The sequence below is a fragment of the Zeus faber genome, assembly GCF_960531495.2.
Source record: "Zeus faber genome assembly, chromosome: 4".
Lineage (NCBI taxonomy): Eukaryota > Metazoa > Chordata > Actinopteri > Zeiformes > Zeidae > Zeus > Zeus faber.
Window position 1 is genome coordinate 5,735,868 of NC_137191.1, and position 17,986 is coordinate 5,753,853.

General features: G+C 43.1%; 1 protein-coding gene across 2 annotated transcripts in view; it reads left to right on the forward strand.

Moving 5' to 3' along the window:
• Positions 1-17,986, forward strand: part of rbm20 (RNA binding motif protein 20) — a 57,764-nt gene that overhangs the window by 14,406 nt on the left and 25,372 nt on the right. The window contains exon 1 of one of the 2 annotated variants that reach the window (XM_079998967.1): positions 14,987-15,091. The exons of the other annotated variant lie outside the window; for it this stretch is intronic. Coding sequence (XP_079855093.1) covers positions 15,039-15,091 — 53 coding nt within the window. The 5' untranslated portion in view covers positions 14,987-15,038. Of the gene's footprint in view, positions 1-14,986; positions 15,092-17,986 lie in introns of those variants that run through there. 2 annotated transcript variants of the gene reach the window in all.

Sequence of the window (17,986 nt, forward strand, 5' to 3'; positions counted from 1 at the left end):
TTATGTCGATAAGAAAAAGCATCTGCAGGAACTTGCATACTAATTTGATAATCCAGTTGGAGTTCTTACTTTCACAGCAGTGCACCGATCCAACTATTCAAATTGTTGATGTAAATGTTCTCAGTCAAAAGGAAACTGGGGGTGTGGAGGGTGGGGTACATGCAGCCCCAGTCAAACTACCTTGGAAGAAAAATGACTGAAAGGGGAAGGAGTGATGGAAGTAGACATTCTAAACGGCGTGAATCACTGCTGTTGCTGGCCTCTGAAACCAAATGACAGCTCCATGTGTGAGAATGCACCTGTCCACAAACCAGTCGTTCTGCAAATCAGTGAACGCCCAGCGGCCCACTGGCCTGGCTTCAGTTTGGGATATTCAGGGCCCTCACATGAGTAGGCTGTGAATTCACTTGGATCACTAGTAAACATCAGGCCCTCCTAAAGTATTCATCTATTTATTTACTTTTTACATTCACTTTGGAATACAACAGTGAGAGAAAATGTGTTTGTTTGTCCGCTAACAGCACTTGCTTTAAAGTATTTTTTTTTAAAAAAGGACAATTTGTCTTTAATTGCACCTGAACAATGCACATTTAACTGTGCAGTCTCTATCCTTTTGTGAAGCTTTTTGACCGGGTCCTTCAGGCACAGTGCATGGTAAACTGCTTGCCGTTGGTTGGAGTAGAGCAACATGTGGGTTCTAAAACCAGCTACTATGCGTTCCGTCTTCCCTGTCTGGAAGATACAGATTTACGGCCCTGGTGTCAGCAGCTGCCTGCCACCACAGTTAAGTCATTTTGCTTCAAAGCAAGCACATTACCAGCCCTGCGCCTTTTTATGAACTACCCCAGTCATCCTGCCAAATTATCCCAGATATGACTTCCTCATCGATCTATGGGCAAGATGAGCTGCATGTAGTGAGATTCTCATGACGTGGGTTGATCACAGACACACAGAAAAGCCCTCCAGTTTACTAGCTTTTGGCATCAATGCTAACATTTGCTTTTGACTTTGCAGGGGTAATGAGATACGGGCGTACATATAAGGTTGTTGTAACTTGTCTTTTTCCCCTCTAACCCTGCTCCAAAGCAAAAGAGAAGGGACGAAACAGAGCACCGGTGGGCACCAGGTGGGTCGCGTACAAATGATCAAACATGCTAACACCCCCACCAAGCCTCAGCCCCTGCCTGCATCTGCCCAGCAGGTGTGTTTAGGAGTGAGTTTAATGGTGGGAGTAGTTGGGGATTAATATACAATTTTAACAACTCACCAATTATAATTTTAGGCGTAACCTGCACCAACGTCAAGGCATTGCAATGTCTGATAATCTTCTGTGGCCGTCCCTTGGAATGTCTGGTCTCTGTCATGTGACGTGGCCTCTGCCAATAGGGAGAGCAGGTGATCACGGTCTGCCGACATTTTGTGAAGCTGATGACAGTTGAAAACAGGTCACCTTTCGTCCCATGGCAGGAGTTATTGTGGGAAGGTGCTACTGTGTGACATGTGAGATAAATCAAAAACATCGGACCGGTAAAAGTATTTCTGTTTAATCCACCTGTGTCAGCACTCGCATACTCACTCGTTTGACTCATGATCTATTTGACATGAAATAGATTTTTGCATGTTGTACTCTCTACGCCTAAGGTTTTCCTTTTGGTTCAACACAAGCTTTTCCTCAGTGAGAACAATGCCCACCCAGTACACACCAAAGGACTTAGGCTAGGATTTTCAAGTCCCAGACAAATCGTCAAGATATTAAAAGACTCATAAGGGAATCTCTCAGGGGTTGTTACCTGGCGGGTTCTGTCACCCCCCAGTTGTTGTTTGAGATATCCCTTTCAATAGTAACCTTGTCGCTTGATTCCACTGAGCACCACTCACATCAGGGAACATTATCTGGACTTAAGAGACACTTCCCAGCAATTAGAAATGAGGGATGTTAGTTTGTACTTTTGGATTGCAAATTGAATGTTTTTAAGAGGACACTTTTCTTTTCCTCTAGGTTGCTCATGGCCATCAAACAGTGACTTCAATCCCATTGTTTTTGTCATTTCAGCATCAGCTATATCTACTGTTTATCAGCTGGCTCATTGCATTAAGTTGAACAGCAAACCGGACCGGACATGTGTTTATTCCTCATGTGATGTCGAAAGCATCTAGCCAAAGCCTCTGTGTATCGATTACAGGAAAGCGTAACATTTGCTTCCGTACAACTTCATCCGTCCTATAGTGTAACAAGGACAAGTCACCTGCTGCAGCTGCTGCTGGAAGCTGTTAAGGCTCTGTTATAGTCACACACTACCAGAGAGCACGAGCATACATATAGTTATAGTTACAGTTATAATATATAGTTGCATGTTGCCGTGTAGATGCCGTGACAATATCCTCCTGAAAGACAGGGGGGGCTGCGCACAAACCACCAGGGGAAACTGGAAGAACTGCTGTAAATATTACAAACAAGTCCTGAGGGAAGGATCTGAATATCTAGAAAAGAGTAGTAGTGAAATGAAAATAGAAAGTTTTAAATGTGTGTATATTTATTGTAGTCGGTGCAGGGTTCTTTTATATATAGTCATGAGTTTGTGCAAATTGTCAAAGTGTAAACATTACGAAGTCCCAAGGTGTTAAAAAGCCCAGATCTTTGGACAGAGGTGCTTTCTCCTTCCTTGAATTCAACGCCACCTGGTTATATTTGTGGTCGCTCATGCTGCAGATTGTACCTGCGGACCTCTTCTCACAAGATTTCTTCAGAACGAGTCCACCTTGAACTACCTGAAGCGCACTAGAAGAGGCAGAGGGAGTCCAGTTGGTGGCGATAATGCACCAAAATCTGGTTTGCCAACCGCCAATAAACACCAAAGAAGAAGAACCTGAAGCGCACGAAGAAAGTAATTTTAACTATGACACTACATGTGGTTCAGTTAAAAAAGATATTGCTCACCTGACAATTTCCACGACAAATTACTTGCCAACGTGGATGTAGAATAGAATTGTATCAAAAATATTTTTAAAATGTTTTTTTCCTCAACGAAGTGCAGTTGTGGGTTAATGGCTGTTCATTGTCATTTACAAAGTAACCTCACACATGCACAAATGTACAAATCTGTTCAGGGACCATGTAGTAAAGGGTGAAGCCCTCAACCTTCACCCAGAGTCTCAAAAAGATGATTTAGTATTACACATTCCTTATGAAGCTCCTTCATGGTCCTTTGCTGTTTTTTCAATGAAATTAGGACTCCATAATATCAAACTCTCAAAGGGAAATTGTAAATGGGGTGCATTTATTTTGTGCTTTTCTAGTCATATGATGCAAACTGCTTAACAGTACATCCCTCACATTCACCCATCACACCATGCACCTGCTTATCGGGAGCAGTTAGGGGGTTAATTTTCTTGCTCAGGAACACCCTTCCAGGAGGAGCCTGGTACTGAACTGGCAATCTTCCTATCACTAGACGACCCGCTCTACCTCCTGAGCTCCTCCTTTAAGGAAATCCACTTGATTACAGTTGGCTGGAAAGATAGTTTGTTCGAAGGCAGAATCTGTTTCATGAAAACAAATGAGCATGGCTGAGATAACTTTACTGGCTGCCCAGATATTTTTCTTTCAGAAAGTTACCACTTGGATGTTGGTAGAGGAAGTTGATGTGCACCGCATTTCTAGTTTGTCAGTCGTTTCAGTAACTTCCGAATGGAACGATTAGATAAGGGATTTCATGTGAATGGGTTGATCAGGGTGACAACAACAACAAAGACCCTCAGGTCGGTGGACCTGCCGGACAGCCGACCACCAGTGAAAACCAATCGCTCTATCGCCAAGCCCATTCCTAACTGCCTTACCCAGAAGTAATAATCAGGGCATCTCTCCTCACCATATTGACAAATGAATTCATGGTCACTATGCATTAGTATATTTCTGCAGGAACTCACAGTGTGGCAGCATTTCTGCAGTGAGCATGCAAGTACATTATGAGGTATTCATACTGGTCCATCGAGAGTGATCACTCACTATCCTAGATCCGTCATCCACTGGGCACCGTGCCCACATCCAACATAGCAAACACACACGCACCCTCTTCTAATACCTAAAAGTAAACCCCTCTGTAACCACCTGCTCAAAAGTCTCTCACCAGGCAAGTCCTCTGAAATAAGCTCCATTTATGGGTCATTAAACCTCATGCCTATTGTAATTTTCCTTATATTGGTGCTACATTGTGACTTTTTGAACGCACGATAACTCAAACACTTCCCCTTTTTCAGGAGCTGTAGAAAAAGCTTGTATAATATCATCAAAACATACTAAACTTGTTATTAAACAAATGATTGAGCAGTGAACAACACTACGGTCCTTGAGCATTCTATGACCTGAAATGCAGTTTATAAAACAGCAATCATCAAAGCCTGATATGCTACGAAGCACAAAAGCCTCTAGAGTGTCTTTGTGCTGTGAGGGTCTGATTGTGTGATACAGGAGAGTGCTCACAGGGCAACCTAGTTTGGGTGTCGAGGTGAGTCATTCATTAAGGTCTGTGAGCAAGCGCAGTCTGAGTCATCCCACCGCCCGTCCTCAGCTACCTTGCATAATTCCAAAACACACTTACTTTGGAAATTGGGTCGCAAATTGTATTTGCGTGATTGTTATGCAACACTAACTCTGAAGCCTAATCACTAGTATCAGAAACACTGTGACAGAGAATTCAATCATGTAATCCAAGTTTGATTCTGAGCCATCCTCCACCAAGGAAGTGGCTGTAAAATGTGTGGTGACCAGTGAGTTACGATGGGAAATACTCAGACATGTCCTTAGTGGCAGAGGAAGGCGGGTTATATGGGAAGAGTTTGCCTTCAATGTGATTCTGTAGTTACAGAACGTTAGTGTTGTAGCTGAGAGTCAAGGGTTTGAGTCTTTGAGGCACAGAGACAGAGAAGTTTATTAAGTTAGAGTGAAGCCTGAGTTTTGCGGTTCCAAGTGACGTTTTCAGGGCCCTCTGACACAGAGACACAGGCAGAGATGTTGTAAACACTAGTTTATTGGAGAGAGTGGCAAGATGTGGCAAGATGAAACAAGCCTGGAGCAGATGGACACATGTCATGACGGGGGCTCTCCTAGTGTGTGTGGGGATGGGTGATTCACTTGTCGCTCGTTGATTGCTCTGATGAGCAACAGGCACACGGCCACATCTGATTCCGGGCCCAATTACAGAGAAACAAGACAGACGTGGCTCCCTAAACCACACCACCCCCAATACCAAACTGAGGCCAGGGAGAATCCTTGCCCGAACTGCTGGGGCCATTCACTGGTGGCTCCAGGGCGTCTTCAGACTGCTCTTCTGTGAGGTTCTTGAAACAGTACAGAGAGACACTGTCAGAGACAGAGTCAAGGTCCGAGGTAACATAATGTGCAGTAAAATGCTGACTCGACACCAGACTTGAGTGCAGTTCCATAGTCTCCCCAAAACTTTCCCTCTCTTGTTGCCTTGCTCTACCTCCAGTCACGTGCTTCTCCGTCTCTTATAACTTGAGTTATCGTACACCAACGTGATAATACCTGCACCCTGTCAACGAAGCTTTAGTTGTTTCGCTCCAATCAGTTACAGAGGAATTACATAAAAACAACTTTCCATCTCTCCTCCACCAAAGGTAATCAGAGCAGCAGCTCTGCGTCAGTGCTCTATTCTGAGGCTCCGCTATCACTGCACTGTGTGCTGCTATCAGGGGGCGTCGGCGGTAGAGACAGAGACAGAGACAGAGACAGAGAGAGAGAGAGAGAAAGAGATGGTGCAGGATCTGACAGAGAGTAAATTTGATTGAAGGAGGCAGCAACCGATAGAGACAGCAAGAGACAGAGAGAGAAAGAGGAGAGACAAACCGAGAGAGAGAGAGACAGACAGAGAGACAGATGGACTTTGTGAAAGAGAAAGGGAACATACAAACACAACCAGCTCTGTAGAGATAGAGAATCAGTAAAAGGAGAGAGTTAAGCATAATGGGCAGTACACAGATAAACAGGGACGAGGAGAGGTAGGGCGCTGGACAGAGCGACCTCGCTGTGCCTGCCAGCACGGAAGCAACAACCCCACCACGCATTTAAAAGCAGGCATGTTAATGGCCCATTAATGGACCACCAAAAACTCCCGATGGGACCGGCGGGGTGCGGCGGGTCCTGGACGCTCTCTCTCTGTCAACACGAGGTCGCGGCCCGCACGAAACTGCTTCCTGCCGATTAGCCCCTCGGCTAATCAATTGGGCCCCGGGGAGAAGGGGGCGGGACAGATGGCGTCCGCTGGCTGGACCTTGATGAGAGCCGCTATGAAAAAAAACGGCTGTAATTGCGACGCCGACATAAATCTGTTCTCTTAACGCTGTGTGGCTTTCCGGGGTAAATAGACCTGTTTTGGGGAGACTGTGTGAATTGTATTGTGTGCATAGGTTTATTTGGCTGTAAGAGTGTGTGTGTGTGTGTGTGTGTGTGTGTGTGTGTGTCTGTGTGTGTGTGTGTGTGTGTGTGTGTGTGTGTTTTCAGATACAGCTGTCGGGAACCTTCCTGGCTCCCTGCTGCTTGTAGATCTGCCAGTGGCCCATTCCTGATAGTTAACTGCAGATAAAACCACCTCTTGTCAGGTTGGCCCCCAAAGACATACAAACAGCGAGCACACACACACACACATGCACGCAGGCAGGCAGGCAGGCAGGCACGGACACACACACACACACACACACAGTGCTTATTATCAGCCTTGGAAGCAGCAATTAAATTTATTTTTAGTGGGTGCTCTGACAAAGGCTTTGAAAGATACAGCCTCAATAGTGACCTGTTCACTAATGTTTCACTACTCATCAAATAAATTATTATATGATACGAAACCCTTGCAGAGGATACTTGAAAAGTTCGCTTATACATATTATTGAGACATAACTTACAGTTGTGCTCTGGCAAGTGTAAATTAATCGGTCTTTCTGAGAGATTTAAAAGAAGGCAGGCAGGCATTAATAAGGGAGTTATTCTGTTTGATATAGAATTTAGACTGTAGTCTGAACTGACAACAAATGAGGCCTTTTAGAGTTTATTTGTATTATTAATACATGGCAATAATCCATGTTTCTATGAAAAAAAAAAACTGTTACAAAGATAGACAACCTTGTGTTTTTGAGTGGATGTCTGTAAGTGGATTTCTTTAATAAAATATGGAACGGAGCGTGGCGTTGTGAGCTTTCTGAAAAGTTAAAGTTAAAAAAAAGATACCTTGATGGATTGTCGTCCAGTTTTGCCGTGCGTTCACAATTCGGTAAACGCATAAAATCCTTTTACCATGTGTTGTGAATGGTAAGCCTCATCGAAATGTACAGTAATCTTAAATGGCATTTTGAGGGCTGACGAGAGCAGTGATTCTCAACCACATCGAGGACCCTCAATTTGAAACGCATTGGACCACAGGCCCCCTTTGATAAAATGTCATCTCTGGGACTCCAACCTGAGAATCTTTTTACTGTTAAATGTGATTTGGTCCAAAGCTGAACACCTGGTGGTGTCAGTGTGAGGAGGCACAGCGTTCCATCAAAGGGCTGGAGGGCTGCTCACTTAACTGCACTTGATGTGATGTAAAACCAAAACCTCTTCACCTCATGAAATGATCAACATATATTTACGCATTCATTTTGGCAGCGCAAATAATGATCTATGATATAATGATATCAACATAAATATAAAGAGAGTCGGTTAATGTCAATTTGTAAGGAGAGCGACTGCAGCACAGGGCTCATAAGAAAACCGTCTCAGCACCAACGGGAAAAAGGAAAATAATTGAATAAAAAGTGAGACAAACATCAGTCGTTGTTATGGAGCCATCGCCCAGTGATCACAGCGTAGCCAAACCATTCTGTCCACTGGCTTTCAGGGGGATTTATCACGTATGCTCATCCACTTTCCTCCTTTCTCTGCTTTCCCTTTTGTCATCCGGGGTCTCTGTGGAGCAGCTGCTGGCGAAAAAAACGTCCAGTTCCCTTCTGTCTCCATTGTTTTGGCTAATATGAACTAATGGCTATTTGAGAGGCTGTGCGATGCCAGCGCTGTGCTGGGCCACGAGATGTGGGGCCATTTGTCGGCGGCGCTCTTTTCAGCGTTATCTGTTGCATCCTGTCCACCGTGTGTCTGTGTCACTGGCTCTTTTTTTCCCTGCAAAGACCCGATTAAAATGTCCAATGCTTATTAATGATTGGGACCATTCACAACCATATTTCAGCCTTTTGGCGACACTTACGACTACCCATATAAATTTACAGCCGGGGCTGACGTAGACTTTTAGACGGCTATTTTTGGGTTTGCTGAAATTCACGGTGATTTCATGATTGCAAGCTTTAATTTTTCGCAATCGATGCACACGCAGTGCCCAGCATTCAGTCGTTTTTTGGGGGTTTTTTGGGCATCAGTGACTCAAGAGATGTGCTATAACCATCAAGAGGTTTCTTCTGTGCCAGTTCTAAAATGACATACCCTTTGCTTTACAGCCGGTTTATTTTGTTTGTTTGTTTGTTTGTTTTCGTTGAAGCGGCGTCTTCTTGTGTTTTTTTTTTTTCCCAGCATCTCTGTGGACCGGTAATATATTGAGATACTATGCCGAGGACGCGTCTGGTTGGAAGATACGTCTGGTTGTGTCCTTTACTGAAAGCACCGAAGTAGCGGATGGGCGAGGGAGGGGCGTCCGCCATGACAGGAAGCCGGGGTCTGATTGGCCGGGGAGACGAGCGCTTGCCCGAGCGTGACTGGGTGTGATCGGTATTCACAGTCATGTCTGCGCTGACAGATGGTAACATGCAACACTTGCTGCCTCTTTTTTTTTTTTTTTTTTTTGATGAAGGGGTGATGCGCCGGGTGGGTGAGGTAAGCGGCTAGTAAGGGAGAGGAATATGAAAAATAGTAAGCAAGAAGGGTGGGAGCATGGGGGTATGGGGTAATACCGCCACGTCACCTCGTAGGTTAATATAGCTCAGATGTTGCTGTCCGTGGAGGAGGAAGACTCCACAGTCAGCTCTGTACCAGTGGGGTATCATTTGAGGAAAGTACCAATTTAAAAAGCATTTTATTTACTGCAGACGTTTTCAACACTTTTACCCATTGCAATTAGTACTTTGTGGCTGGATATGCAATGAAAGCGTTTGTATTGGTGGTTTGGGCCCCAGCAGTCATAGCACCTTGTGGTGAGTCCCAAAGTATGCAGTATAAAGCGGGGGGGCCCCCCCTGCTGCGATTCATAACTGACCAATTCATAACCTCCCGTTATATTTCGGATGAATATATTTTGGTTTGAATCCGGGGGGGAAGGGCGAGAAAAGAATTAAAGACTTCTCTTGTGTCGCCATGGCCGGCTCATCAGCAGCGGCCAATGAAACTGAAATGCATTCAATACACCGGGGACCAGCTATAAATACCTCTGACGGTTGCAGCCGGAGAAATGGCCGCTCGGGTTCAGCTGTCAGAGCCCGCGCTCTACGCCCCCACCGCCCGCCCCGCCCGCCGTGTCGTTTCCCTATGATGGGGGGGTCTAGTGCCGCCTCCCTCCACGAGCGCCCGATGCCACTGCAGCCTGGTGGCGCTTACAAATAGCTTTGAAACGAATGACAACTTGTAAAGTCAACACGTGCAAGATGGTTTCAAAACATCGAGAGTTTAAACTGCAAAAATATTCAATTGGGAAATTGTGAGATTTCCTCTGGAATGAGCGTAACCACAAACCCTCTTATTCGACTCTTCCCGCTTTGAAATCCGAAAGACTGGTGCTGAGAAAATGTACCGATTTTATAGGGGAGAGAGTCACGGCCGCAGTGATGTCATCTATAGCTGCTGTAAACCGAGACGCGTCGCCGCGCCAGACGCATCGCTCCAGTCCATCTGTCCGAGGTGAGAGCCAGCGGTCCGAGGGGGGCGGGTCACCTGGTCCTCCTCTGGCTCACAGCACCCTGTTTGACACCCCAGGTACCCGGGGGGGGGTTGACACATTCTCCAGCTGCACACTGCAAATGGAAGGCAGACGGGGATTAATGTGGAGAAAGTTTTGGCATGGGAATAGGTTTGTTTCTGTTCGAGAGCGTCGTAGCTTTTACTCGGGGGCGTCTGGGCGTCGAGCACGTGGCTGGTCAGGGCAGCGGAGACGGGTCGAGTTCTACCAAGTCGAAGCATCTCTCAAGGGTGCGTCATCATATTTCAGCTTTTAGAATATCAGAACCAAAATCAAAAGTTTGACTCGCCCGGACATTTACAAAGACGAGGAATTTGTTCTGGTGGGGTTTGGTGCATTTCACCGCACACCATTAGCATAAAAAAAAATGAACAGACTGAAAATATTGAGAATAAAAATAATTTAATAATTTAAAAGACAAGTAAAAAAACTGAAATTAAATACACAAAAAAATGTAATTATCAAATATATACAAATAGCCAAAAAAAAAAAAACAGAAATATTCTGATATTTCAGACATATATATATACAAAATGCAATACTATAAACAGGATAAATTATTTTTATGGGCATAAAGGGCATGTGCTATAACTATCTAATTACAGTATGTACAGTGTGATACCAGTGTTATTACATATATATTATTACCATTGTTATTACATATATATTATTACCATTGTTATTACATATATATTATTACCAGGGTTATTTTGTATATATTATTACCAGTGTTATTTTGTATATATTATTACCAGGGTTATTACGTATATATTATTACCAGTGTTATTACATATATATTATTACCAGTGTTATTTCATATATATTATTACCAGGGTTATTACATATATATTATTATCAGTGTTATTATATAAATATTATTATCAGTGTTATTACATATATATTATTACGTATATATTATTACCAGTGTTATTTCATATATATTATTACCAGTGTTATTACATATATATTATTATCAGTGTTATTACATTTATATTATTATCAGTTTTATTACATATATATAATTATCAGTGTCATTACATATATATTATTACCAGTGTTGTTACATATATATTATTATCAGTGTTATTACATATATATCATTGCACAGGTTGTGTGGATGTGTGTGTGTGTGTGTGTGTGTGTGTGTGTGTGTGTGTGTGTGTGAGAGAAAGTGTGTGAGTGAGTGAAAGGAGGGGGGCCTTATGGCGTGACCAGATTGACATCACTTAATAAAATAGTATATAATTCTACATTTCGTCCTTGTAGCTGGAAGACCAGGTAAGCCAAAACCACTGCTTGAATCCAGGCATGCACCAGAGTTGTAAAGACTCTTTCCTCCTGGAGTCACATTGATGGTAATGCTCTTAAAAGCCCACAGTTGTGAGGGGGGCAGCTGTCAAGTCAGACGGTTGCTCTTGTCCTGCATGTTTCTTCGTGACCCTGATTTCCCAAGTTAGACCTTCCTAATTGCATCACCAGCAGCTTCTGTGTTTGGCGCGCGGGCGTGTGTGGGGTTTTTTTGCGGGGATATATTTTTGTGTCACCTCCATGAATGAAGTGGTTTATAAGAGAGTCATCATACACGTGTACATAAACACATCTCAAAAAGTTCACCCAAGAACCGTACTGTCCTTTGAAACCTTCACGGAGGGTGGGTGAACTCCCTGCGGGTGTATGTTTGTCAAAGTGAATTCCTGCTCGGTACTCATCGCATTTGGTCACTCTTCATACGAACACAAATCAGGTTCTAACTGTCATAGGTTGCGGGTAGATGCAGCTAAGCACAAGAGGAGAAGAAGACAAGATTTGAGCCTTATAGCTTCCCCATGAAAAAAGTTGAGTTTATAGATTGACAGCTCTTAATAAAACCCCTGCAACTGATCCCTGGCATAAATCTGATGGTTTTACGAGCGCCATCACGGGAGCCCTCCTTTCAGTGCGGCTGCTTCGTGACGTGAATCGCAGCGGAGCTGGGGGTCGTCCGTGAGCTCCGTCCCGGAGGGGGGTCGCGGGGAGAGAGCGGCCCCATCTGTCCCCTGGCCGGCGCACCTCTCCTGTTCCCTGGGCGCCATAAATCAGGAATCCCTCCCTCCCGGCCGTGCCAAATGTGGATCCGGGCGGGCGGAACCCGGGTTCCCTGGCCATGCCTCCTCCCATGGACACGGGCCTTACCCGGCAAACCTCGCAGACAGCCTTTCCTTCTGGCATGTTGGCGGCTACGAGCTGACATCAGCAGGCGGGAGCGACGTGTCAGATTTGTTGAAAAGTTAAATTAAGGCTCTGGAATGTGATCAATTGGTTTTGCTGTATCAGAAAGAGTCAAAGGTCAAATAATTGTCATTTCGCCAGCTGGATCAGTGACTGTTGGTGAGGAATGAGGTACCAGGAGTGTGTGTGTGTGTGTGTGTGTGTGTGTGTGTGTGTGTGTGTGTGTGTGTGTGTGTGTGTGTGTGTGTGTGTGTGTGTGTGTGTGTGTGTGTGTGTGTGTGTGTGTGTACACGTACACGTGTGCCAGTTTGTGTGTGCGTGTCCTCCCACTATCATCCCACACTCCAGATGACTCATCAAGGTGCTTCATCATCAGTTATGCGTTACCTTTTCATAACTAACTCATTAAGGTACGCTGGGCCGGAGCCGCTGGTCTGAGTGAGGAGAGTGCCATCACATGGCGGCCTCAGAAAGCACCTCCCAGCCTCCCTGGACCATTTACAACATACAGCCCCACCTAGTGGGTCACACAAGGATCTAGTCCAGGGATTCTCAACCTTCTTCCTATCAAGGACCTTCCCTTTTATAAGCATTAGGCCACGAACACCATTTAAAAAGGTTCTCACGCTGGGAACCCAATCTGAGAAGATTATTACTGTTAAATATGATTTAGTCCAAACTTCCATCAGATCTGTACTCTAGTAAGGGAGATAACAGTGAAACTGTGGTCAAAACAGTAATTATTGCACATTCTCTAATGGTGCTAATGTCTTGTACATTAAATGATGGTGAAGTTTTACTGTTAATCATTTTGGTGGGGGCCCCCTGGAACCTTCAGAAGAAGAATCCTGCTTCAAATCCAAGCGACGTGGGTTCGTAGGTTTAGAAGGAGACCTGCAGCTCCAGCCAAGAACCAGGGTGGTGTCGACTGCATTCCTTTGCGCGGCCTGGTCCGGGATCAGTCTTATCGTTACGACGGCATGTGACATCTGTCAAGGGAAAACTATTTGAACCCCGATTCCATAAAGCGCCGAAACGGTTTTGGAAACGCCTAAAGATGCCTTACGAGACAAGCTTTGTTCCCGATACGCCGAGTTGCCGATAAACCGGTGTGAAAGCCGTGAAGCGCTCTTAACTCTGGATGTCGGCTACGGGTGTATGGATGAATTCTGACTTTGCGCCCATGTTCAGTGTTTTTTTTGAACAGGAAGAGGTGTAAACGCAGCCCGGAGTGGAAGGTGTGTAGCGTAGTGTGAATATGTCAGTGACACCTCGGTGTGTGTGCTTGCTTGAATGGCGCTGCCGGAAAAAAAACAAAAAAACCGAGACGCCGTCACGCTGCAGAAGATTAAACTGCACTATAGTTGATGCAATAATGCAGTGGTTCTCTAACACTGGTCCTTGACCCCAATACCGGCCTGTGGAATATTGGTCCGGGGTGTGGAATCTCCTTTTTAAAGACATTAATTCCATTGTTTAATTTATTCATTTGTTTGTTTGTTTCTTTGTTTCTTTGTTTGTTTGTGTTTATATATTTTTTTTATTGAAATAGCCAGATAGCCAAAATAGATTATAAACGAAAATTTATTTATTTATGAATTACATTCGTTTACAAGTTCAAAGTTAATGTTTAAAGTTGCTGTGGAGAGAGTAAGGCTTCACAGTGCACAGTTTAAAGTGATGGAAGTCTTTAAAATGCAGTTTTTCAGTGCTATTTGTTTCTAAATATTGAAACAGATTGTTAAAAAAATTATGTATCATTTTCTACTATCTTACTGTATATTATATTGGATTTCTAATATTTACCCTATATAGATATATATGCAGGGTTTCATGCTGTTATTTAATTCAGGAATTATTCATTTTCATGAATCCAACATCAGATGATGATGTAAGGACTGATAAAAAGTAATTAATTTCATCAAGTTAATCTATAATTGAAAATAATAATTTGCATATTATAGCAATAAACATGTTATTCACTTTTAAAAGCTGTTTTTTCACAAAAGGGAGTCACAAGCGAGTCCCCTTAAACAAAACAGTTTTGGCAGAATAAATGTGATAATTGCAAACCTGCTCTTACAACAATGAAATATTAAAAGCAGAATGTTTCAGAAATGTTTTAACAAATATGTTTTTGGATATAACTGATTGATACTAACACCATATTTTGGCCAGTTAAGCATGTTATACATACAAATAAAGAAAAAAAGAATGGAATGGAAACATTTGTTTCGATGCCCTATAATGAAGTTAGTGTTCTGACATGCATTTGACAAATTAAAAAATACCAACATTTAATATGCAGCATAAAACAAACCAATACTTTACTAACAAGGAGATTTCAACTCCAACAACATGTAAAACCCTTCAAACTTGACTTGCTTTTCATTGTGTGTGTGTGTGTGTGTGTGTGTGTGTGTGTGGGTGTGTGCGTGTGCGTGTGTGTGTGTGTGTGCGTGCGTGTGCGTGGCGCACAGCAGCTCGCCGAGTCCTCGCAGACATGCAAACCATTTGTGACATTTCATCACTCACGTCGGCTGTGATGGTGAACAGCAGCAGCTCCGTGCCGCTCTGGGCGGAGGGAGGTGGCCGTTGTCTCAGCTAGAGGTCACTCCACCGGGAAGCGTTGTGGAGCTCTCGAGTCAGCGGCACGACGCGGCCGCCGCTCCTCCGGCTCCGCCCTGCTCAGGTCTGTGTGGTTCTCGTAACGTTGGCGGCGTGGCGGGAAACCGGGCTTTTTCGAGGGGCTGAACCTTCCCGCTGTTGTGTGTTTTTTGGGAAGGCGCCGCTGGAAGGAGGGAGTGAGGCACGGCTGACCCCTGAACCCTCTGAGGACGCTGTTCTGTGTTTTTGGGTTGTGATGCTGGTCGTCGTTGGATGTCGTTGGGACGCGACGCTTTCCTCCATTGCCGTGTTGCTTCCTGCCGCAGGTCTGGGGATTGATTGGGCCCATGCGGCGCCATGTTTAGTCTGGGAGCAGCTCCTTGATCTTTAACATGTGGAGTGTGCGTGAACACCGTGGGCCGGGTGTCCTTTAGGAAACCGCTTTGTGTTGAATTTGTTTACGGTCATAACGTCATAATTATTTTAATGCGCTGTCAACCAGAAGGGAAATTGTACTTTAATTGTAATCCTGAGCAAATGATACAGTTCACGTGATAACGTTACTGCATTGATGTGAGAATAAGTTAAAAAGTATTTAAATTGAATTTGTAGGCAAGTTCCTAATTCAAAAAGTTGTTTAAAAAAAAAAAGGTTATTTTATTGCATGAAACACTTAAAGAATTACAATAACACAAATATTCATGACAAAAAATAACAATGGTTAAAATGACAAAGCTGAAATATATTTTTTAAAGACCAACCATCACTTGAGCAGTTATTCAGTCAAATTATGTTTTATGTTTGTAAATGAAATAGAACTCCAATTACATCTAATTGCAGGCCGCTATTTAGTTAATTGAGGGAATAAAGTTGTAATAAAGTCATATATTAATATTAAATTAACATTTTTATTTTTATTTTTCTAATAAAAAAATTATTTAAAGGTAGAAATGAACGCTAGTTAAAAATGGAGCTTTTATAGGACATGGCTTATAAAGTTCATGCCATACTGAGACATATACTAGATGGATAAATATCTAAAAAATATTTAATATGAATGTTTTATTTTTATATATAATTTAAAGTCGACATTTAAACATGAGACTTTAAATTGCATTTCACAACTGTTAAAGCCTCCTCCATGTAGCGGCAGCTATATGTGAATTATCACTGTGCGACTGTACGGCGTTACCGAGCGGGATATAAATCATGGTATGAAGTCATACCTTTACTATTTAAGACAGGCCGAAAACAAACAGGGCTTTTATAGTTTCCCAAAGGCATTTGTCAGGGTGACTCAAGCCGTGCGCCTGAGTTTGTTGAGAGCCCAAATGCAGACAAATGAGCTTTTACAGCCTGGTACCGTGACGGCAGGAGAGAGGAGGGAAAGCCACCATGAAAGCATGCACGCACACTGTGGAGCCATGCCGGCCCTTCATATCCAAGTGCCATAATCGAAATTATTATTGATAAAAGAAAATAATACTGCTTGTGTATATGCACAGTATATGTTTCTGTGTAAACAAATAACTAAGATGAGTACATCATCAGCCTAACAGTTGTGAAAATAAAGTGTTTCACGGCCTTTTTTGTATTTCAGCGGTGAAACTGACCGTATTATATGTATCCGGATCCACATTTAAAAAGCCGTTGAATAGGAATTCAACCTCTTAAACACCGTGAAAATGTTTCGCATAAAATATCAACATGCGTTTGTAAAGAATCTCAAAATATAATTATCACACATCTGAATAATAATAATAATATTAATAATAATAACTTAAATGTGAATAATGCTGTATAACCAAACATACAGCAAACAAATCAACACTAACACAACATTGTGTTTGTACAACTGACTTGTGATCTGACGGAGGATTTAAAATGTCGTGTAACGTTGTGTGATATCCAGTGTACAACACATGCCACGGCAAAACTAACTTACAGACCATATTTGGTTTTATTTTGTTGATTTGGATTTGTTTTTGCCATTTGCTGCCAGTGAGACAAACTGCAGCCAAGGCTGGATCTGCTGTGCTTCAAACAAATAGAAGTAAAAAACGAAGAGCAAGGTGTCTTTGCAGTATCCTTCAGGGGTAACTGCACAGCTCCGTTCTTGAGGGAGGTCATGCATTTGAAATTGGCATTAAATTAAGAAATCCTCTAAATTCTTCTCAATTTACTGTTAGCTGCCATCTGAATTTGTAGGCATATATCAAGATAAATTTAGATCACATAACATTTGAATCCATTATCAATCCCTGTGAGGAAAGTCATGGCAATCAGATATATCATTTCTTATAAAATATATAAATGTATTTTGTATGTTGGAGGTAAAATGTCTGACAAATAACCTTCATTTCAACCTTACAAATTTGATTTAATTTCCAGGCCTTTCTATTTCAAATTCTGTTCACACTCTTATCTCGTGTACTGTGTGTGTGTGTGTGTGTGTGTGTGTGTGTGTGTGTGTGTGTGTGTGTGTGTGTGTGTGTGTGTGTGTGTGTGTGTGTGTGTGTGTGTGTGTGTGTGTGTGTGCGCGCGCGCGCAAATGTCATCATGTTGGAGATGAAATCTGAAAAATGACAACAGACTAGATCTACCTGCTGTAGACCATGTACGGGCTGGTCATGTATGTGTAAGGATTTCTTCATGATTGAGATTGTTGAAAATTTCTGTTTTCCAGGACCCTTGAACTCAAACCATCTGAAAGGAGCCAGAACAGTTTTACTTTGCACCGAGTATTGATTTGTTCAACCATTCGGTGAAGTACGGAACGTGCTCGTGTCACATATCAGATCCACTTCAGATCATTTGTTTTTAAATGCACATTCACAAAGAAAGGAATGCAGAACATTGTTGTTTAAAAATATTTCATCAATTATTATTTTTATCTTCAAACGCGACAAAAAGTTATTTATTTGTGTATAGGGGTGTGGCGGGTGAAACACATTTATAAATTGTCCTGTTTGTAAATCTTTCTAGATCCTCCTGCTGTTTTTTCTAGTGTGAAGACTCCTATTAATTGGCTGATTTTCTTCATTTTTATTGCATATTCAGCGTATAAAGCATTTGAACGTGCCTGTTGGGAACGGGCCGCTTGCCTTCACGGGAAGCCCCGCCCCCCCTGCTGGCTCGCTGTTCATTGAAAGTTTGTCAATATGACACACGTATCGCCTGTCCCAAACGCACCAAATCGGACGCCGCACGCCCTTGCGTCC